The sequence below is a fragment of the Strix aluco genome, chromosome 12, assembly GCF_031877795.1.
Source record: "Strix aluco isolate bStrAlu1 chromosome 12, bStrAlu1.hap1, whole genome shotgun sequence".
Lineage (NCBI taxonomy): Eukaryota > Metazoa > Chordata > Aves > Strigiformes > Strigidae > Strix > Strix aluco.
Genome location: NC_133942.1, coordinates 20,583,226 through 20,607,829, shown reverse-complemented (window position 1 = coordinate 20,607,829; position 24,604 = coordinate 20,583,226). Strand labels below are relative to the sequence as shown.

The window sequence follows — 24,604 nt, the reverse complement described above, 5'->3', positions numbered from 1 at the left end:
TAGGCAACTAACATTTAAAAAAAGTTATTTAAGAGTACAGACAGAGGAAATGAACAGCTATAACTCATATGGCAAACTCATCCCTTAATTAAACGTCCTGAATAATTTAACTGGAAAGAAACCAACCAGTCTTTCTGGTTTGGGTTTTTTCTTCTTCCCCTCAGGATGAGCTCTGTTTGTAAATGAAACAGTCAATGGACAAAAGGCAGAAAGTGTAATGGGAACAGGGACAGGAATCTCCAGCCTCCCCTCCCACTAGGGGGCCTGAGCCACTACACAGCAAGGTTGTATCACTTCTTGCTTTCTTTTTCCAGCCTGTGAATATGAAGCCTCAGAGATCCAAACGGTCTGGAACACCTCTGTCTTTGGCCTTTTCTTTACATGGCACGCAGCTCATCATCCTGGGTACTTCTGTCCTGAGACACCCACACACCACCCAGAGCCCTGACTCCACCTGGGGATTGGAAGGGGGGCCATAGGCCTTTAAAGCAAGGCATTTCTGGTCCTTGCTTTCAGGCACTGGGTCTAGACACCCAATACCTTAAATTGCACGTGCAAACAGGTGTTTGCATGCATCACACAGAAATGCTACTTTTGCTTAACAGAACTTGAAAACCTCTCATGGGAAAGGCTGATAACTATCACTCCAGTTCCTGGGAAACAAGCTCAAACAGCTTTTGCTTAATGGCTCCAGTGACCATCAGAACTTGTTAAGATACTGCATCTGGACCCCGGAGAGAGAGCTCTGGACAATCTGAGTCCCATTCTAGGTTAGACAGCTCAGCATGACTGGTGTGCAAGCAGCAGGTATTAGCTGATAAGATAAGGATCACAATCTGGAAAATTCTACTAAAGAAATGGATAATCATCTGAAGAAACACTTAACAGACCATCAACTTCTGTCACTTTATTGTAGAGAAAGCACATCAATTCTGAACCACTTAACTAATTTTAAAAACTCGTTGCATAGCTAGCTGCACTATACAGAGGATAATGAGACCTGTTTTGCACACATTATTAACAAAGATTAAGATAAACTCTGTCATTCTGCAAGGTTAAAAAAAAAAAAAAAAAACCCCACAAACAAAAAAACCCCACAACCAAAAAGCTGCAATGAGAAGTGACTAGGGTGCCCTACCGACAACCAGCTGAATGGCACAGTCCCTCCAGAAACACACTTCAGGAAAGCCAGAGTAAGTAGAGATGTGAACACTGAGAGGTCAGCAGCAGCTGCTGTTTCTCTAATAGAAAGAAGTATCGCCTCTAGCCATAACTTACATGTGTAAGTGCTTAAATCGTTCAGACCACAAAAATGCACATTACACCCAAAGGACTTCAAAAACAATGAAGGTGGTAGGAATTTTCAGCGCACTCAGTTAAACACAGTTTTCTTTTGAGCACTGGATGCATCTTCCTTCCATCAAAAATGGAACCAAGGAAGTAACTCAGCCAGTACAGATGGGATTCATCTCTGCCTAGTTCAGCTGCCGGCAACTTAGGCATTAAGACTAAACAATGTTTTTAACCTTCCTCTAAACCCAGGAGGGAGAGGCAGGACCTTCCAAATTAATTTTTACCTATTTTAGCGAATCGTTGTTAGGATGGGAAGAACCCAGTTCTGGAGGTGAAAATTCCTTTCCAGTGATGAAAGGCAGCAAGTGACTTGCTTTTCAGATGGACAGACCTCAATGATAAAAGTGTCCATTTTGCTGCTTCGAAGAGAAAGATTTGTCATACGGTTAAGATCAAGTCCAAGCATTCACAAAAAATTGTCTCTATTCACACCTTGGATATGTGGCTTGTACCAGTTACTACACAACAGGGAAGGATCAAGCTGAGACTCTACTCCCTCTCAGCATTTACTCACATCTTTTAAGACCACAAACCAGAGAAAACAGACATTTGAAAAAAATCTACCTGTTCTGTAAGAAATGAAGGCTTGTAAGCTCCATCAGTAGATTTGTTTCCAGTGCCCCTCATTGATTTCATGTGTGAAACGGCCATCCGAAGAATTGTCAACTTGTCAGGCTTACGAGCCAATGCGCTACAAGTGGGTACCATATCAGACAGTTCGGTGATGTATTGCGTCATCTTATTCCTCCTGCGTCTCTCAATTTCACTATGATTCTCCCTGAACATTTAAAGAAACACCAAACCAACAGAAAAGCAGACACGATCAGTGTAAGAATTTCAATTGGAGGTAACGCATCATAATACTTCACACTTTTTTGCTGTTTTCACCCCAGGAGAGCAAAGTGCTTTACAAAGCTAAGCACTATTATCCCACAGTTTATAGACAGAAAATCCAGGCCACAGAAGGATAAATATGATTTGCCCATAGCTGTGAAAAGAACCCATATTTCTAGCTATTGGCTTGTGGCTTTAATCTCTTAACCAGTTTAATCTGCTTTGGTTTAAGGACAAAAAATGAAATAGAGACGTGAGGAACTGCCAACTCCAGCCAAACTCCCAAATCTGCTGTGATGCATCTCACAGCTTCCAGTCCTCAAGGTGTTGGATCTGCTTATAAAATGTCTCTTTTAGAGGAAACCTCTCACTAACAGCTGGATCAGGTCAGCAGCAAGCGACAGCACTGACCTACAAAAAAACCCACTCAATGACAACACAGATCTCCAGTCCTGTAATAGTGTGTGTAACGTCCCGCATCCCCGTAGGGAGACACTACATGCCTACAGGATCAGGCTGCAGGCTGGGACCGTATATGGTGTAAGAACACATTAAAAAAACCAACCAGAAAACAAATAAAATGAGTACGAAAGACAGCAAGTAAACATCTGGCTTGTCAGACATAGATCAGAATTTATGTTCGAGAACAATCTAGCACAGCAGGGAAATAACAATGACAGTACTTGATGCTGCCCCACTTCAGCTGAGCTCCAATGTTCTCATCCTTTATAGCAAACATATGACTGAGGTGGTGAGTCAAATTTGAGAATTCTCAAAATGGATAGTCACCAAAATCTTTCAGAACTGAAGATCTGAGTTTTCCCATACTGTAAATCACCACTGCTTGATCACTATTAATGAACTACACCAATATATACATCTGAAATGGTCCAAATGGACCTAGAATACTTCAGTGCCTAGCACTTATTTTTTCCATACTGTACCTGTCAGGTGGCAGCTAAATACAAGTACACGACAGGTACATGATGCTTCAGATGTCAAAGCAGCATCTTCCACTGATTTCAATGAGCTGTGCATGGCATTTTCTTGTGGGATCGCTGGCTGATCCAACAAGATGTGAAAGGTGATCACTTGGAGAGTCCACCAGCATTGACCGGTATGATAACACAACATTAAAAGAAACTGCAACATTCTTTGAAGCTGACTGTTAATGAAGACTGATCATGAGAGCAGAAGCTGGGCTTTGGCACACTTTTTGGCTAGTTTTAATAATGGAGCCTTTTCTTAAAACACAGGAAAAGAATCCGAATTGTAGTATGCTGCTTCCTGCAACAGAGGAACGCATGGGCTTGCTCTGCTTTACAATGTGTATCCTGCCCCTGCACATATAGGTGTTATATGCACGAGGCATTGTCTCCACAAATACCACTTGTTAAAGCCACATGCAGAGTTATTATTCCTACTGATGCCTATGCTTACTATCTGATATTCAGGAGATCCAGTTATGGGTCCCTGCAATGATAGCCCATGGCTGTTCACTAAATTACAGCCAGCCCCTTGGTTAAGGTCACTATCTATTTAACTATCTATTACACCATAATAGTGAACCTTTCCATTTCAAATAGCTGATAAACAGCCTTTGTGTGGGTCCGCACAGCTGTAGGAGAGAACAGTGCCCCTGGGAGCTGGATGGTATACACATACACAAGCAGAACAGCTTGTGTGACAGTGCATGTGTAGATAAGAGCACACACGTGTGCATGGGAGTTGGACTGTATACACATACACAAGCAGAACAGCTTCTGTGACTGCACATGTACATAAGAGCACATGTGTGTACATGTCAGCATATACATGCAGATAAATATGGACAAGGGGAAGAAAAATGCATTTTTACACGATGAAAGCTTGCTCTGAGTTCAGCATTTTCACAGAAATGGTGATCAAGAAAAGAGAGACAAACAACACACATATTCAACATATATTTTACATTTATAAATACATATTACATTGTCTGCCACATACATATTACATTGTCTGCCACTAAAGTATTTTAATACTCCTGAACATTGATAACAACCATTATAAAGAGTAAACAAAGAGCTTGCAAAACTTTCTGAGAAGAAAAGAATATCCAACAGTCCATTTCATTTATGATCATAAAAGCTAAAAAGTAATAGTATGTTAATGAACTGGCCATGAAAATGCTCAAGCAAACAAAACCCTGAAACTTTCCTGAAACTTGTTCAAATTTAAACCCTTAAAAGAAAAAAAGGGGCTGTGCTCCTCTTCCAAATGTGTCTGCCCTAGGAACCCTGGCATTCATAAACATGTACGCAGAACCATGTCCTACTTCTGCCATTTCTAACTTCGTTTTTATATGGAAATTTTGGAGGGATGTTAGATTTTGGGACACTGCAGGAGCTGATCCAAACCCATTTAGGTCCAGTGTTAGTATTTCTGATTTAAAACATTTTTGGATCAGCCAACCCTCCTGACTTTTGATCAGTCAGAATGGCATTCTATAAAATAAAAATGGGGGCAAGCCATATTTGATTTCCTTTTTCCTACCTGGCCATCCTTTCTGTGTCAGCAGTACTTTGATCATCGTCCCACCTAGAAACAAAATGACCAGCTCTCTAAGCTAAGGCACACGTACTGAGATTTTTTGGACACGAACATCCCCCTCTTTTCTCTCAGCAGAAGAGCTCTACAGAACACGCCTACCTTGCAAACTTTTCCTTATCACCAGAGATTTGATCACCATCATACCTAGAAACAAAAGATAGTAAGTAAATCTACAAGGGTTACGCATTGCATGATAGTCAACACACAGCACAAAGCAAAGAGGTTCACAACTGCAAACTATTACAAATAACAGCAAGAAAAATGAGGGCATGAGAACAATAAAGCAAAGAAAACGTAGAGTCTGATGAAACTTCCAAGCCATGCCAATTCAAAAGCTTCATTTGTATATTCAGAAAAGTTGGAGACACATTTCAGTGCATTTATGCAAACACTTTGACGTACACTCATTGCTTGGAAAACTTAACAACCAGCACCATTACAGAAAACACCACTGAGCTTTTATAGACAGCAGCCCATGAAGTATTCATCCTGTGTTGGAAGTGAAAGAGCTCTATCTTTTCCAGACTGCAACCACAACTCACTCCATTCAGCAGAGGGCACTGATGGTCTACAGATAACATGGGAGGGCAGAGACACGCGCTTAAGTGCAAGGCATTATATAATGATGCCTTCAGAAAAAAGCTCTAGTAGGTACAGACACTCTACCGTCTGTTGGGAAGACTGGCAAAAGTCAGTCAGGCAGATGAAACTGCTGGATAGATAGAAGTGAAATTAAAACTGGTTTAAATCCCTAGAAGTAACGAGGTACCTCATTCCTACCCAAATCAACAGAAGTTAGATGCCCAAACAGGTATGTGCAGTGTATTGGCAGCAACTTTATGGAGAAAATCCAGATCAATGGGACTTTTGCCCCGTGGGATTAAAGCTTCACTGTTTCTGAAGTACGGTCCCAGAGACAGGCAGCAATGTGACATTTCACCAAAAAATGACATGCTGCTCCTCCTTTCCCTTTCCTAAAAACATACTAATCATTTGAAATTAGATTTTGCTGGCATAGTTACAAAAAGATGCATTTGTTTAAAAAAGATCTTACTTTTGGAGAAACCAAATTGTTTGTTCCAAAACAGAAATTGTAGGTTTAGAAAATACAAAAATAAGGCTAACAGCTTTTCTAGAAGTGAAGAGTTTTACTGCTCAAGAATAGTCAAGGGAGATTTTGTGTTAGAATTATGCCTTTTCAAGATGATGTAATTTATTACAACAGACAACCTATGAAGGTCCCATGTATTAGCTAACAAAGTAATGCAGCATAATTAAGCATCTTCTCTTCTAAAAAACTAATAATGAACTTTTTTTTCTCCTCAAATGAATTAAAACTAATTTTAAGTACCCCAACTGTGCAAGTTTGTCTATGAGGTTTCATATTTTCCTTCCTCATTAAGACTCATTCAAACGCTGAAGACAAAGTTTAAGCAAGACTGGAGCTGTATTTCTTTGTTGTGTTTAACACCAGCACCCTCAGAACGTTCAAGTGAGAACACCACTTCATTCCACTTGACTGCCCAGAGAACAGACTGAGCCCAAAAAATTTTAAACAAAAAGAGATTCAATGAGGAATGGCCACATGCCGTTACGTGAGAAGTACATGCATACGCCTCCACGTGACGATGAGATGCCATGCAGAGATACCTGAGCTGGCCTGGAAGTCCCTGAGAAGCAAGGTGTGTTAACTCACGTGGAGTACCATACTAACACCACTACCTCCTGTGCTACCACTAGCTTGGGGCTTGTCTGCTTGGCTGGCTGGGCTGAAGATAGTATTGCCTCCAACCACTGTTTTCTCCCTTCCGGTCTCCCAGCTGACCTCCCTGCGTTCGTGTTTCCTCAGGCACTTCAGTCAAAGCCAGCTGGGTTAGCTTAAACATTTAAACAGCAGTTCTTTGCTAACCAAATAATTCTGAGCGAGACAAGCTAGGAGTCAGTCACATAAGCGTTTTGGAGAAGGGAAAAGTCCTAAAAGGAGGGCACAACTAGAAGATGATGTCTGAATGTGGCCCTGGGTGTCTCTGCACTGTTTTTCTGTACTCTCTACAAGCAGAACAATCTGGGGGTTTTAGAGCATTTAAGATTTAAATATCAGATTTTGATCTGACATCTGAAATCAACTGAGTCTAAGCACAGCACAGCATACCTCTCCAATAAAAATAATGGAACTATTGGCTCTCTCCACCACAAAACTCTGAAAGGCTGAAGCCAGGATGGAGAGAGACCAACCCACGTGCACCAGTGTGCCTAGAAATCCTGGCGCTTATGTAGGCACAGATCAGGTCACATTCATCACAAACCTTGTTCCCTTAACATATATCTTCTAGCAAACATTAGGGCTATCCCTCAGACCACCAGCTGTAACACCAGAGACTGGAATATCCTTTCTGTAAATGACATCAGCTAAACAGGGGTGCTGCTGGTCTTGTCCAGTAGGTTATGATACGGTGTTATGACACATCTTCAGCATACTTATATTTCAGATTGACTAGAAAGAGCTTGTTAAAATCCTACATGACAGCTGTGTTTCAACATGGCTGCTGCTATAGAGCTGCAGTTACAATCTGAATAATCAGCAGTTATCTGTAGGCCTCAAAGTATCTACCCCTCACTGCAGCTGCTTGGTTTCTTACAAAAAAATGCAAACCAGAAAAAAATGGAAAAGTGAAAAAATGGCAATGATGCTTTAATGTTTGTTTTGATTTCTAGTCTAGAATATTCCATGTTAATTAACATTTATTTTGGCAATTTTTACTATTCAGTTACACCTAATGGTACATAATGAACTTTAATCTTAAGAAAACAATCCACACCTCTATGATCTGTCATATTGTCTCAACAAGCACTTAACATCTGAAGGAAATTCAAAATAAAGTTCATTTTCAGTGGCAGAAAGACAACTTCAGCAACATCTAACCAAAGTTCATCTACAGCAGTTGAAATAATAAGGTAAAAATCACAAATTGTCTCATCTGACATAGCTGCAGAGCAAAATTATGACACACACACTGTCAACTTTGCAAGCCAATAACCACATTAGGAAGATTTCTGCCAGGATGCCTAATTTGCAGAGGAAGCTGATACAAACAGTAACTAGAATTTAGGTCAAGTTCTTGGCAAGTTCTTCAGCCATATTCATACTGACTTTAAAACATCAGTAGCAAGACAGCTGTCTTTCTGCACTGAAAGAAGTCGGTGATTTAGTCAACTCTTTGTAAATGCTCACCTTGAAAATTTGCTGGGCCCTTCCCCATCTTCATCATCGAAGTCCATTCTGTAAAAGCAAGATTTCCAAATCAGTAATCATGATGCTGGCAATGGTGATAGGAACATTCAAGCCAGTGGTTCTCAGCCTTTTTTGATTTATATTTTGACTGGAGGTGTTTATGACTGTAGATTCCAGTCTTGCTCATATTCTCCAGACCACCTAAAAGTAGCTCATCAGCTGCCAGGAATACAAAGAATACAAGTTTTAAAAAAATAAAGTAATAAATCATTGCTCTTCTCCACAGAAATCTGCACTGTTAAAATTAACAAATAAAAAGAAATACTAAATAAATGTAGTTCTTGTGAGATGATCAGAAGTAGTATCTCTGAGGCCTGATAAAAGTTTACAGAAATCAGTGGGGACTCTATGTTAGAGAACTGAAATTAAGGCTAAAGAAAATAAAGCTCTAAAGCTGTACACATAATAAACACCAGGCCACTATTTTTGCCCCAGCCTAAAGAAAGCATGTTAGAGGTAGAGCAGAATAAACTCCCAGCCTCCCTGCTAAGAGGATTATCTACGTCACTGCTATTGATTGTAACTGTGGTACATTCTTTAGACTTGCCCTGTATTACCAATCATTTCACACAAATTACCAACCAGTCTGCAGATGGCAACTATTTTGTGGTATTCCTGTGGTCATTACTAAAACGACCTATGGATCTACCGTGCACCTACACTTACGTGGTTTATGTCCCAGACCTCCTTCTTAAGTCAGCAGAAGAGACAAGCTCTTCCTTGAGCCGAATCCCAGCCCTCCAGTTAGGCTCCTCCAGGGAGCCACAAAAAGCAAGAACCTCTTTCTTCACCTCTTACACAGAGAGACTAGAAGATTAACTTCCTAAATTAGCCACCTGAATTAGTTTCCTATGTTAGGCAGTGTGATTGTCTCCTTCCCACTGATATTCAGTCACCACAAAGTTATGCAATAGCATAATTTCCAAAGCATTTTATACATTTTTATACCTTTAAAAAGAGGTGAACAAATATATATCCCAATTATAAGGGGGTGACTCTGTCATTAAGGTAGACCAAGAACCAAGCTGATATAAAATTATCATATACAATTATTGTATTAGTGTATTTATTTTAATAAGAAGATACATTAGTATGATATACAGACCTTGATCAGTCACTTAAATATAATCTGTGTAGATACAAAATCATAGTTTTGTTTTGCAAACAATTTTGTCGGGTTTCTTTAACACTAAGCTTTCTAACATTTCAGTGTAATAAAACTTCATACAATTACAGATTCCATGTCTCTAACACTCTTCATATTAACAACAGATATGTCATACTAAAGGCAAAAACCCTGCAAAGTGACAATAACATTTATCTCAGTATTAAAAGAAACTCCTACCAATTAAAAATTCAGATTTGTATGTTCAGAATGTGGGAATAATGATGTAAAAACACTCTCTAAAACTGCATCAGCATAGAGAAGTACAAGTGCCAGTCCAGCAATACTGCCTTGCTTCCTAACTCTGATAACCAAGACAGACTGGTCTATAGAAGATGTGTCTGAGTCACAGCAAACTACGTACAATCAGAACAAGGGCAGCAAATAAGCACAGGAATTGGAAATGGTATTAGAAAAGTCACAATAATATTTTCCAGATGGTAATAGTGATTATTCATTTCTGGAGGAAGCATTTCCCCAAAGAGTCTTAAGAAAAGATGTGCATTTAATTTGGTTAAGTTTGATGCAATCATCATTTTCACTATAAATTATGTTTTCGCTCACCTAATCATCACCAAATCTGGTTTCAAAGTCAGTGACCTCCCCGCTGCCTGGCACGGAACATCACCGACCTCCGGTGGCCAGCGCCCTGGCTCCCGCCACTGGGTCTGCAGCTGAGCCGGGACCCAGCTGGCCAAAAGTGGCCCTCAGCGCTGGCACCAGCAGCCTGCATTTCCCCAGACCTGCTGCACATACAATACTCCCAGCAATTTAACATTTCCTTATTATCACCTAGCCGGAGGTCTCCTCTTACCTGCCTTCTTCTTCCCACATATAATAATGCGTCTGTAGGTGACATTCCAGAACAGACTCCTGAGTTATTTCAATTGCAATGTTTCTACCTACACTGAAAATGTGAAAGCCAAAGTTAGAGGAGAGCTGTTTGTTTACAAGCAGAGGGCACACTCAGGCCAGCACTGGGCTGGCTCCACCTTAAACCACTCACAAAAGCATCACATCAGGCATATATCCTTCAATGGTTTCACTGGCAATTGAAACACAACTGAGAGAAAGCTCCAGTTTCAAACTCAGGGAGAAAAGGGATGCAGGAAATATATATGCCTATGGGGAAAAGCCTTGTCTTCAGGGATTTAATAAAACGCTGCCTTAATTTGGGATGGATTAATTTTGTAACTCCTTTCCTTACCCTCCAATACACTGACATCCCGTGCCCTGGTACATTTTCTTAGCTTCCAGCCAAATACTTCAGCTGAGTGCTAAGAGATGGATTTTCCCCCCACCATCAGGCATTACCTCTACTACATTTAGTCTAGTTTATTATTACTGGAATATAATGCAGACAAATACAGAGAAGCTGATGACAGTTAAGGCTTGGTCCCGTTGCCCATGCTGTATATCCAATTCCAAAGCAATAAGTGGGACTAACACACCTATTTATCTAGATAGCTGGATATCAGCTTCTCATCTTAGAAGATCCTGATGGGTTAATATCCGTAGGTAATACCTACCACATTTACAGTGGGCTCATCACAGCAGAATCTGAGTGCTTAGGGTGCAATACCAGACTGTAGCAGGCTAAATCTTTAAAGAATGTCTTTCCTTTGTTAAACTACTTAAAAACCTTGACTTTATTCCAAATGCAGGATCATTAAAAAAATAAGAAATTGAACATAAAGTTCACTAAAAATGTCAATACTTGTAAAAATGCAACAGCAAATGTATCTCTATCCTATCTTTGTTAATAAACACATTTCCTAATTTCACATTTCACTGTGCAAAATGAAAAAACCCTTTCAAAACCTGAAAAAAACCCTCAGGTATCAAGTTATTGATTCCAATGTCCTGCCTGAACCACCATGCCTGCTTTACAGCAAAGTGCAGTGAAAGATAGGGAATCAGTTGTAACCTTTAGCAGAACACATAAAACATAACATTCCAACAAACTCCTCATACCCTGACAGATAAGATCTTCTGTTTAGATACACAATATTGCATGCACATTAGCAAAACAGTAGAAGCAGCCTCTAAGACAAATGACATCATTCCAGAAGTTTCAGAAAGAGTATCTTTTATCTTCATTTAAAATTTCCATTAAAAAGAGACTTTAAAAAAAAAAAGCCGCACTATGCTCTTTTGTTTTGAAGAGACAGCATAAATCTTGTTTTCCTCTTTCATACTGTTCATGTCAATCATGAAAAGGCCTGATGTATGAGGTACTTATTAAAATATATTTTCCTCAAAAGATGTGTGGGTACCATAAATAACCATAATCACAAAAATACTTAAAAAAATTATTTATTTTTAATTAGAAACATTTTCATACAAAAAAACCCCCAACAAACCTCCACGAGGTGGTCCTGCACAGGTTAAAGAATTGAGATGGGAGAGGATTTGAACACTGCAACAAAATTACTAATGTAAAATTCCCAAGAAATGTCAAAAGATGGCTTGCCATGATTATACAGCGTAGGAAGGAGGCAGGCAGGAATGATCAGAAGCCGATGCAGCTGTGAGGCAGATGGGGATCTGTACCACAGCCTTTTGTTCGGTACAATATCGGGGGGGTACAACCAGGGAGAGAGGCTGATGGGCTGAGGTCTCTTCCTCCCCATACCTCCCCAGATCACAGTTCTGAGTCAGAGAAAAAAAGAGTATATGCTGAACTGAAACAAAAGCAATGCACCTGTAAACCAACCAACCAAAAAACCCTACCAATACTCCCTCCCCAAGTACAGATAAGTTAGGAAGGTGAAAAAGCCCCACATCCCCTAATACAGCAAAGCCTAAAGAAAAACCACGTTATATAAAGAACTGACATTACATTAATCTAAGGTAGTCATCGACCACTGCAGTACATTATCTTATGCTGTCACTTTTTTCTATAAAGTACTTGGTGTAATTTATAGAAAGGAAAAATATTTTTCTGAGCTGTCAATGAAGCTGAATGCCTACACGGCAGAAACACCTTCTGGATAGCCAATGAGTTTGAACTGATCTACATTCAAGTCCATACAGCAATTATTCTGCCAGCTTGCCTCAGCAATTATGAGAAAAGAAACAATTTTCAGAGATAACCGAAGCTGGAAAAGATGACTGTGTTCACTAGCTACATTCCTTTATGTTTGACACAAAGCATTCATTTCTAAAATGCCCAAGGATTTAGGTGTACAAAGATGTATCACCAGGGCAGTAATGAAAGGACCAAGTGTTAGTTGCAACTTTGTTCAAAGAGAAGCTAGGAGGAATTAGACACAGCAGGCATTCTTCCCCTCAAGGTCTGAACACATACACACTGAACAAAAAAAAAAAAAAAAAAGCACCCTCAGCTCAGGCTTGGAGAAGGGCTATTAGTTCAGAGCTATGGTGCACAGATAAAATACCACCATCTGGGTATAACAGCAAATCTATACTAACTTACTCACTGGATTTGCATGTTAAATACATTTAAAATAATTTGATTTTATGTTCCTCCCACCCTCCCCCCACTCCACTTTCTCACAAATAGATGATGATACTTAAAATGCAACAGTTAAAGCATAGCTTTCAATTAATATGAAGTCAGTATTTAATATAGTCAGAAGATTTCACAATCAGCAGCATCAACTCTTGGTAACCGTAATTTGCAAACTGGTATTCACAGTTGACATGGTTTACGATCAAAAAAAGAGATCAACTATCCTGCAATTCAAAAGTACAAAAAGTTATATACGTTATATAGCAATGAAATGTTAACTCTTTGTTTTCTCTTTTGAATGCAAGTTTGAAAAGGCTTTTTCATTGAACAGTTTCAAAATAAAAACATGATGCCTGTCAAAGACAGATTTCAGCAGCTTCTCAGACCAGTTTCATACAGTTAGCTCAGCATATGAAGCACATTCAGCGGTGATAAATCTCCAAATTGTCCTGTCCGAAGGAACTCCCCTCAGAACAACCATCCTGAGTGTTCATATCACACCAACTTAGCTCCACGTCCAAGGCAAGGTCCACCTTCTCCCTTCTTAATTCATTCCAGGATTGACACTCCTGCACTGTTACTTGAGCAGACACCTAGAACTGGCAATGTACCTTGGTGAACAATCCCTACAGAGCTCTCACAAGGAACAGTGTCTTCTCCTTAAGTGTCCATCAGTGAAGATTTTACTCACACTATCAATCCCGTTAAGCCTGTCATATTTAGGGCCAAATATAAGACTAATCAACCTCAGATCAGGTATCTCTGAGAAAGCATCACCTAAAGACTGTTATTTGTGATCAACCTTTGATAAAAACAGGAGTTTGTCAATGCTAAAGAGTAGTTTTCTGCCCTTCTGGAGCTCTTGCTACACTTTTCTTCTAACATAGAGGATTAGTATGAGTTGCCACAGAGCAATCTGACGTGGAAAAACTATCCCTATACCACACCAACTTCTGAAGTTGGATAAAACAAATTTACGTCTTTAGCAGAGCCCTCAAGCTAGTGCAAGGGCTGAAATTGATTGAGGGTCTTTCTCCCAGAAGCAGACTATGCTGCATTTCCAGTGAGACCTAGAATATCGTAGACCACAATCTCTGAAGAGTGATTGTTTGTGCTATTTCTGTACCTGGGATTATAAAGAAAACATTTTTAACAGAAGGCCTCTAAGGGAGAGATTCAAAGTCCAAACTTCAGATGAAGTTGGATAAGTCTGCATATGCAAGTAAGAACACATCTCTCTGCCTTTATTCACATGATAAATCCTTCTGAGATTAAATAGATGTAGGCAATATGCATTCATTACATGTACAACAGCCACAGGATCCAAACTCCATTTCTGGATGCTTTGCCAAACCTGAAAGTCTTTTGAAGCATGCAAAACAACAAACAATACACTTATCAGCAAGTTTGATCTTGCAGGAAGAGCAGATACACTGAAGAGAAAAACAAACCATCAGTGTCTAATGCCAAAATGTCCTTTACCTACATAAACATTACATAATAAACCTGCACATATAGGTACATTTTCAGTTTTTCAACACCAGTCATTTCCAGTTTCAGACCTGAAAAAAGAAGAAATGGCTTACCCAGAGCGGCGCTTTCCTCCTCTGGAAGGCATGGATCCTGCCATTCTTACTTGTCCACTTGCCATTGGTGCCACCGGCAAGGCCACCGAGCCAGGAATATCTGATGCCATTTCTGTAATGGAGAAGTAGGGAAAGGGGCAGGGGAGGGGGAAATCCATTAATCCATTACCTTCAAGCAGAAAATTGTGATGACAACATTTGAGAAAGGCCCTTTCAAAAAATAAGCTTTCCTTTTTATTTCTAAGGAAAAGTAAAGCTCTCCTATCAAAGACCAGCAGATTCACAGCTCCCTTAAAAGATACAGCCATTATGAGTGCCTTGGGAGACAGAGAGAATCACAGGTAGGTACCTCTGTATTTCAATTTACCTAACGGTTCTAATTTTACTTCTCAGAGGAGCTGTCAGATGAAGGCCAACAACCTTCCACAATAGTTAAACTGCTCTATAGAGAAATGCAAAGCTGAATTACCAAGGCAAAGGAAGCTGTGGATCATGGTACCAGCGTACCAAGAAAAATAAAACTTCAAAAACTTCTCAGTTTTCCAGTGAGGTCAAGAGTTTAGAGTAGGGATGAATTATCAGGTGACCCTGGGTTTTTATTATTTATATTCTGGTGGCACTCAGAGGACCAGACTGAACTCAGCAGAGCTCCAAGGCCTCCTGTATTTCTGTGTGGTGCCTTGCAGAGCAGAACCGAGCCTGAAATCCAGGCTGATACTCATTCCTCTGCCGGTGCTCTGGGTATAGCCACAGGTTAATGAGAGCTTCAAACCTCAAAACTTTGATCGGAGGAACAGCAAGAGTACACCTTACACAACAGTTTTCAGACCACTCATGGCAAGTACTTTTACAACCTATTAATAACAGTTCCTTACACTTCAAAAAAGAAAAGTGGAATGTAATGTATTTATATCCTTTTCTCCTATCCCATGGGTTAAGCATGTTTTGCTTCTGTGCAACCCTTGTAAACTATGTAAGCAATTAAAACTTTTTTAATGCAGATATACTTTACTCACTCTGAAATGGAAATCTACAGTCACAACATTTAATTATCTTGAAAGAAAATTCATCCTCCTTCCAACTTTTTTTTAAAACTTGGCGGAGTATCTGGAGCTACAGATAAATATATTTACTGATGGAAAGCAAATCTGTTAAAAAATCCTGCTATTTTTTCCCCGACAGGTGAATAGAAAAGAACTTCAATTATGGAAGCAGGAATCCATGTTCTTTCATTATGTCTGGAGAGCACTTCATCTCTGCCACACTTTATATAAATACATTATGCAACATTATGCATTTCAAATAATGTTTTATCTATTCACTGATTTCATGAATTTCTTCTAGTACATTTACTTTTATTAACTCTTTTTCAACTAAAAAGCAACAGAGAAAAGTACTCATCCAATATTTTTCAATGAAGTGTGCAAGGACAAACAATGAGACCTCTGCCTACAACACCACAGCACAGAAAGACCCACTGTGTCTAAAGCTGCTGCTAGGTGGAAACACTACATTAATGTATATTAGCATATCTTCACACAAATAAAGGCATGAGCATCCAGACAACTGGTAAATCACTATTTCCAGAGTAAGTACTTTTAGCAGTCTAATGCCAATAATTCACTTGGAACATTCAAACTCACATTTCATGGATAGAACCGAAGGTCATTTTGAAATGCTCTGCTCACTCATTTATTAAAGCAGATGGTAAAAAACATAATAAATCTACCTGCAAAGTGTCCCTGTCACTCAGACACACATTTCAGTATAGATCATCAAGGAGATCATATTTTTTTTAAGTAGTAATTGAGAAACAATTTCAGATCAACTCTGAGCAGTACTTTAAGAGAGTAAAAACAATACCGCATTTGTAATTGTGTTGAGAAATTCTTGTAACCTCATTTTCCTCAATCTAAAACAAAGATAATAACAGGCCAAGGGTTGGATTCATCTACTCTTAAAAGTCTGAAAGTCAAAGCTCATTATTTAAGGTAACTTTATAGATCACTAGAAGGGAAACAAAGCACCATCCTTGCACTACTATGCATTCCATGCTTAGAGGCACATCGAAAATATGTTGAGTAAACCTCTTTCTATAGGTGCCTTGCTCTCACCACTGACAACTCAGGCAGACCTGATCAGATGTCCAGTTTAGGTGGTTGTGGCTAGGCAGACTGAGTTTTTTTCTGCTCTTATGTTTAGCTTTTAATGTATAAAGACATGAGAGGCAAGGGTATTTACTAAGTTTCAAGTAATAAGGAAAAACAAAAACTGTGTATTTTTTATATGAAAAAAGAAAAAAAACAAAGGCTAGAGGAATGGCCAAACCATAGGCTCAGTCATATCAGTCTCCAAAAACACCTGAAAGACAACATTCTGCAACAAATAGATCATCTGTCTATCAGGGTATAAACTGAAAAATTACTGTGTAGGTATCTTGAATCTCTAGAATGGCACATCAAAACAAGTGCAATGAATAATGTAACTTCTTACACAAAATAGCCTTCAAATATGTCTTCACAGTCCTGGAAGAACAAAACCAAGGTCACTGAGCTGATCACTCTAAAAGGATGTCTTCAAAAATTTCCAAGATATAAGCACAAGAAAAAAAAAATCAGCGGATCCACAGGAAAGCTCAACTAAGAGGGAGGAAAACTTCAGGCCCTTCAAATCAGAAGACTTTCCATTATACAACAGTCTGAAGGTGTGACAGACCTGCACATACATCAGTTTACCTTTCCACTTCACAGTTTCCCATGTCAAAGAGACCTATTGCAGCTTTCATAAAACCCTCGAGGGTGGACATACACTGCTAACAAAAGCAGTTAGCTTTCCAATATTTCTCTCCTGACACAACAGAATTAAGAGTTCTGCAGATGGAGAAACCAGGAGGGTTGGATCTCTTTCAAGCCACATAGCAAATACAGCAAAGAAACCAACTTCAAGGGCAACATCACCATGGAGCACCCAGAACCTGACCTGCCTCAGTGAGGGCAGCCAGAGAAGCAGTGAAGCACCTCACAGACGGTCTCGGTGTACAAACAGTGACACCAGAGCACTACAGGAGGACTTCAGGGACAGAGCTGACAAAGTGACTCCATTGCTCAGCTGCAGCCAACTGGGTGTTGGAAGCTGTTACCAAAGTTGGATGGTTGCGCAGAAATATAAGCACTAGATTGTGGCTGTAAAAACTCTACTCGCAAACAGAGCAGCTCCCTGCTTGCAGGCTGCAAGATCTTCTGAGGAGACCATGGAATGGATCCGAGTTGCTTCACAAATTACTTCTAGTCATCCGTGAGCATCTAAAAGGACCAGATCTTTGATGATATTTTTATATTTATAAAAAAAAAAAAGGGTTGGTCAGAAAAGTTATCTCATGTTATCTCAAAAAATGAGGGTCAATCTGGGAAGGCAGAGCCAAAAAAAAAAAATCTGATGGAACAGTCAGCTGCTTCTCTGGCTAAGCACCTGAGAAGTTACCTGTCTGTGCATTCTTAGGGAAGAAAACAAGAGAGACAGTGGAAAAAAAAAGACCCATAAACTGCAATCTCAGATAGAAATATTGTGGTAGAGAGGTACTCCAGGGAGCCTATTACCATTAAAAAAAAAAAAAAAAAAAGGAGCATGCATTGGACACAGACCTAAAGGAAAAAAAAAATAAATCAGAAGGGTAACCTGCAATTGTGTGAAGTTACATCAACATAAATTTAGGGCAGCCCCCTGAAAGTAAATGAAGCTATTCTGTTGTAGCATAAACTAGTACGAAAGCCCAGCACTGCAGAAGCAGGTGTCAAGTTGGTTATATATATTTAAAAAAAAAAAAAAAAAAAAAGACATGCTGGGTCAACAGTCATAAAGATCACATTTCCAGGCTCATCTACACCCACGTCCAGACACATGTTAACACTGATGTTCACAGAAGTGTTTCAGCAGCAACTAACATTAGGAAACAAGCTGTTCTCCTTCTGAGATTGGACCTTCTGAGAGTGGACTTTCCTTTTGGCAATAGAAAGAAAACAAGTGTTGCTTACTTTACCCAAAATTAAAACATGAGCATAAGGGTATAATGTTCAGAAAGTAAAGCAAGGTCAGGCTGAATGTTCACGAAAATCATCTATAACCATCAAGGCAGTGTTCTGAAAAAAAATAATTTAGAAGTTCCTTAGTGTCAAATAGAAATCACTTTGCTGCTGCAAAAATACACACAGTATTTAATTTCAAAGTTAGAAAGTTACCTAGAGATCTGCCAAAGAACACAGAAATGCTATTAAAATAAAACCCAGCACAACAGTCACAATCTTTAGTGGATATTCTTCCAGTTATATGACACCTAACAGCTCTTGTCATGCCTGGGCGCAGTCCTGATCCTGCCACTAATACTCATGTTCATCTTGGGGATCCCTGAGGAGCCACACTAATCCAAGGACAATCTCAGTGCTCAATGTAAAAGCAGCAGAATTAGTCCCTCCATTTCTGTCCAGAATTAATTTCACTGCTGAACCCTCCAAGCTTGGATATTACACTTTCCTCCAACACCGTGTGTAGGTTGCCCCCAAAAGATTCAGAGATCTTTTTGAAATAAATGGCAATCTGCAAATGTACATTAAAAATACAGGGATAAAATACAGGGATTTATTTCCAATAAATTTCATGTTCATCTTAAACTTTGTTATAGAGATTAGTATAAGAAACACCTACTGTGCAGTTCACAAAGCAAAACACGAGAAACAAACTAAATGCTGCACAAGGATTCCTTGAAAGCGCACGTGAACCACAATCACAGCAAGCATTACTGGACAGTGCAACACGCCAGGATGAACCTGGACTTCTCTTTTTAGGCAAAGCGTTACTAAACCACAGCTCTTAATCCCAAACTCTAAATCTCGAGCCCCACCCCAGATCCACCACATGAAATGCAGCTCTAACCTGTCTCTGACACAAATTTGTGACTTGCGGAGACACCCCCAGAGGAGCGCAGCTCTTTGGCCAGGTGTCTCCACAGCCTGCAGCACACAGCTCTGGAGATGGTGTTTCCTGCTCTGCTCCTCTCCAGAAACCACAGCCATACATCTTGCTGGGAAGCTTTGAAATACAACCAGACGCTGTGCATGACAAGACTTTGTAAATCCATTTTACAAAAGGTCCTATTGACCACACTATTTTCAGCCACCCGGGCATCATGGGCTATAATCCCCTCACCTACACATGCCAGACACAGACAAGGCCAGGTTTAAATCCGAAGTTTACTGAAGAAATGCTTTTCCCCACTTCAGTGGACTTTGAATCCCTGACATTAACTTTAACGACCAGTTCCAGGTTTGCTATTACATGTCAGGTACCACTGAGCATGCTCTCCACAAGGCTCTTTTATCCTTCAGTATCTACTGTAATAAACAGGATTAAAGTCAGATACCAGCATCTGATTAAACGAATGAGATTCTACTTTTATCAATACAAATGCGACAGCTTTCCAACCGTTAATCCATAGAACGACTGAGATGTCAATCACCTCCAAGTAAATGTGGATCTAAGGCTAAATACAGAATTATGAACATGCCCTCTCCTATGAACAGCATTGTACGCAGAGATTTTAAATGTTCTAAGAAAGCAGATTTCAAAAACTTCTTTGGAAACTGTATTTTTCCATACCCTGAAGTCATACGGGAGTTAGATGCGTCTCAGCAAAAAGGTTTTGATTGCAGTCAATTGCAAAGGGGATTTTCTGCCTAGCACAGAGACATTTAAGAATAAACTAAACCATGTCTCTTACTTTAGAATATGCCAATAAAAATATAAAGCCATCATGTAGCCAAAAATATTTCAGAAACACCTATGCTAAAAATCTAGCTGTATATTCAGTCACTGCTTTTACATGTTAATTACAGAGATTGTAAAACAGAGCTCACTCGCAGAGAATATAAAAAATAAAACATTTTCATTGTTCCTGATAATTCTGTTTATACTGTTTTACTTGCATTCCACTGCCAGATACTTTAAATAGACTTCACATCAGAAAGATCTACTGTACAGAGAGGAAATGCAGAAAAGCAAAAACATTCCTTTCCATGCTCTTAACAGAATTACGATAACAAATAAATCACAAAATATCATAAATCCCACCTTTAAGGAAGACTTACAGAGATGCTATTTCTTTCCCGTGAACAAAACCTTCTTGGAGAGAAATTTTATCCGCATATAAGAAGTGTCAGAAACCTCTGGGAAGAAATGTAGCAGCATTGGTATTCTGCTCAGAAAATGTCATCACAGATCTGTTTACCTTAACTGTGGACCATGATTCAGCCGGTGACAACCGTCTTGCATACTGATCAATTTATTTGCAGCAAAATTACTAACATTTTCTACTTTAACCATTTAGGTTCTGGAAACAGCTACTAAGACAGGAAGGGCTTTTATGAATAATATATAAATCCTACTTAAGTAAAAAATTTCCCCTCCACCACAATACCCTGTACTTTGGGCTGTGGGGGGGTCCCCCCATAATCTTAAAGAAAAATTAGGGCATGTGGTGAGTACTTACTAGAGAAGCACTCCCTTTTTTAAAATCAAAATCAGAGCTTTATCATCCATCTGCATCACAGGTGCATGTTAAGTATACACGAAGGGCGAAGGGAGATGATGCAATTAAGCTGATCATTTGGGGGGACTGGCTAGTCAGCAGAGACAGTGACCAACCATTTAGGAGAGTGGCCTAACTGGTGGTCTAGAGGCCAAATCCGGTTAACTTGCTCACTGCCTTTTCTGCTGTGACTGGAGGAGATGCCAAAGTTAGTGCAATGTAACAAATCTAAGAGACATCTACCGTATGTCCCATCAGTAGACTGGGGAGAGCAGGATTTGAAGCCAAAGAGGTGAAATCCTCTATGATGCCCCCACACTTCACTGTTGTGTCGACACAACCCATCTGTGGAACCCTGGAATCTCAGTACAAACCATAATTTTTTGTGTGCCCTGAAGTTCAACAACACCATAGGGATGTACAGAAGAAGATGGGATGCAGACAGAATTAGAAGTAGACCTTGACAAAGAGAGTTTTAGTCTACTTTAGGGGAATTCTTGCTCTAAGTGCTCAGCTTGAGGGACAAAGCAAGACAGATCCCGGCAGGATGAGCAGCTGACACTGAAAATCAGGGTCCTCTGAAGCATCCAAAACTAGGCATGCAGAACATATGACACCCAAAAACCCAGCTGTGGAAACATCAATCTTATGGTTTCTAACACCAAAAATTATTTCACACAGTACTCCTAAGTGATTTTGAATGCTACTTTGACAATACTTCTTATTCTTATTTCCAATTTTCATGCTAATCACCTTCATTCCAGTCATGTCTGGTAATTCCATTCATCCAGATCTACCCTTGTGGTTGAGGAACAACAATTTCCACAGACATCAGGGCATAAGAAAACGATGTGGAGCACACTCCTGCTCACTGCCTATGCCTTCTCTGCCTGAACAACCAACAACCCACATACAACTGAATAAACTCAGAATGGCCTTTAGCATGATCCATCTACTGCAGAGATTGTTATAGACTAAAAATTCAACTTAAGGCACAGACAGAAGATGCACATTACTACCTAAGGTTAGGTTGGGAAGAGGGGAAAGGGTAGCTTAGCTGCTTCTTCATTCCTATCTTCCTGACAAGTGGCATGGCACCAATTCACCTTCACACATATGCCCATGCATTTTTCCTTAGATATTTTTCCACTTCTCATTCATAATTCCTTGTTATCTCTTCTCGATCTATTCAGCCTCTGGCTTAGATGAACTGTTTCTTGTACTTCCTCTAATAAGCCAATACATCCAACTGCTGACAAGTCCTGCCAAACTATGACCATTCCCCTCAAGAAAAAGAGCTTGCTGGAGTTCAAAATAAGGAGAAAAGATTAAAAAAGAGGCCTTAATGGCTCTTGTTCTCAAAGTGCGTCTCTAGTCTTGGAAAATAATAAACCCCCTCAGAATTAAAACAAGGCTTGTATCTGCACTGCAGAATGAACTTGAAGACTGTCACCTGAACCTAAGTGCCTGGCCTGCCTCTAAAATTTGATAAATCATTTTCACTGCGGAAGTGGGGGCTTTAACTCAAGCAGAACAGTGCCTAGGTCTCCACCACGATTACAACGAACAGACGTATTAGAAGAAAAGCACTTCTCACACCCAAAGTCTGGAAGTAAACCAAAAAGTGGGCTAGAAGCACATCCAAGGACCTGGACTAGCCTTGCACTGAAAACACAACCTGAGCCTCCAACACTTGGCAAGTGTCTCAGGTATAAATAGTCACAAGTGGGGAAAGCGCACAGGCAAATCGGGCAGGGAAGTAGGGCAGCTACTGTAAAAGGCCAGTTGCAGAGAGGATGAAAATCTGGCTTTGAAAGGCTGTTTCAGGATTGATGGAACCTTTATTAAAAGAAGAGAGGCAGGTCCTTAGCTTACATGAAGGGTCACAGTGAAACTGCAGTCAACAGCAGCAGGATCATTTATGCTGTCTGAGTGTGACCCCACCTGGTCTTAGGCTATTATATACATGATCACACACTGATACAAGATAATTCTTCACTTAATTGTTTTCTGCCTTAATTTGCCCTGGTTTTATTGATATTATTTCATCTGATATTAGTGACACGTGGTAAAAGTACTAAATAAACTGCCAAAAAATTAGGCTCCCCAAACTATGCATCATTTCCATTTGAAATGAATGGTGATCCTTCCTCCTCCTCTGACATTTTGCATTTGCCAAAAATAACTGCATAATTATAAGTTGTGTGCAAGAAACAGAAGGTAACATTCAAAGCTATTTTCCATAATTTTTACTTAGCATCAGAACTAGCAAATAATGTATATGGCTGTTCTGTTATGCAGAAGTGGCCAAAGCTAACCCATTAATGAACTCACAAAAACCGTATGAGCACACACCCAGCCTGGGCAAACAAACATGATGAAAAAATAATAAAGTGTAATGACTTTCCTTCAAGTTTCTCAGAGACAGATCATGCTCAGTCCATTAACTCTTCATTTAACAAGTCTGTTTCATTTAGCTTGTTTTGGTTGGCATTCAATTAAAAATTCAAATACAGGACTTTTTTTTCCCTTTTTAAAACAGAACACTTGTTATATTTCATCCAGAAAAACACCAGGAGGTAAAGTGGAAGCTGCAAGACAAGCTAAAGCTACACTGAAGTCAGGCACAATAATAATGAATTAGGCAAAACACCTGCACATGGCTCTGCCCCACAAGATTATCACTGATTATTTGTTAAAAGGGCTTCGTAAGATTTGTTGCTCAAGAAAAGCAAAGAGCCAACTGGGTAACTCTCAATGTGTTCCAGTGCAAGTTAAAATACAACCCACAACACCATACCATCAGCTTTGCTGTGATCCAGCTATGGCCAAGTTCTGTCACATCTGCCTCTGCATTGCTAAGACTTGCTGAGATTGGACTTCTGTCACACAGAAAGAAAAACCATCCAACCATTCCACCTCTCCTGCCTTGCTCAACATCATGTCCCTTGCTGGCCATCCTCATGACTACACGTATAAAGCACAACAGCTAAACCTAGATTCCCTCTCCCATTGCATTGCTTGTCCCCTCTTGGGAGCCACCCCAAGCCTGTCCACTCCTCAAGCGCAATGTGAAACTTTCAGCTATCATCAAATTGTCCCACAACTTGCCCCTTTTCACCTTTTTCATCTTCCCACACTCTTACTACATTTGGCGAGCCTTCCTGACCAGTCACAACTATCTCTGGATGTCCCAAATTCCCTGCAATGGGAAGCTGTGGCTGTTAAAGTTTATATGGGTTTTAGTAGAGCCTGTCCAAAACTGCGGAAAAGAAATCCACTGAGTGCTACAAAATATAATGTCATGCCTGGCTCAAAAAGCCTCTGAGTCACAGATGGCTGGAGGGTGGGAAGGTACCCAGGGGAAGCACCATACACGCTTGCTCGGATTTTAAACTCTTTCAAGCACCTGCTTTTGGCCAGTGCTGGAAAAGGCATGCTGAGCTTGAAAAATCTTTCTTTTGGGACAAGACAGCCAGTTTTTAGATCATGAGAAAGGGACACAACATTTCTCAAGTGTGCTTCTTCTACAAAGGTAAGAAATTAGTCAACTAACACTATTAATTCATTTCATTAACAATCAAATCAAGCATTTCCATATATGCCCTTGCTCTAGATCACCAATTACTAGGTTTATATCATCACGGCTATTTGTCCTTCCCCAAACTCCTTATCTTGTTTCATTTCCCTGTTCTATGAGATAACTGGGGAAAGATGTTTACAAGCTAACGTC

The 24,604-nt window shown here is 39.9% G+C and overlaps 1 protein-coding gene across 5 annotated transcripts in view; it reads right to left on the bottom strand.

The window, feature by feature from the left end:
• Positions 1-24,604, bottom strand: part of ARNT2 (aryl hydrocarbon receptor nuclear translocator 2) — a 104,880-nt gene that overhangs the window by 65,516 nt on the left and 14,760 nt on the right. For 3 of the 5 annotated variants that reach the window (XM_074837365.1, XM_074837368.1, XM_074837366.1), the window contains 5 exons: positions 14,295-14,406; positions 8,009-8,056; positions 4,876-4,920; positions 4,720-4,764; positions 1,918-2,131 (listed from right to left, as the gene is read on the bottom strand). In XM_074837365.1, coding sequence (XP_074693466.1) covers positions 1,918-2,131; positions 4,720-4,764; positions 4,876-4,920; positions 8,009-8,056; positions 14,295-14,406 — 464 coding nt within the window. The remainder of the gene's footprint in view (positions 1-1,917; positions 2,132-4,719; positions 4,765-4,875; positions 4,921-8,008; positions 8,057-14,294; positions 14,407-24,604) is intronic. The other 2 variants (XM_074837367.1, XM_074837369.1) reach the window with 2 other exon arrangements.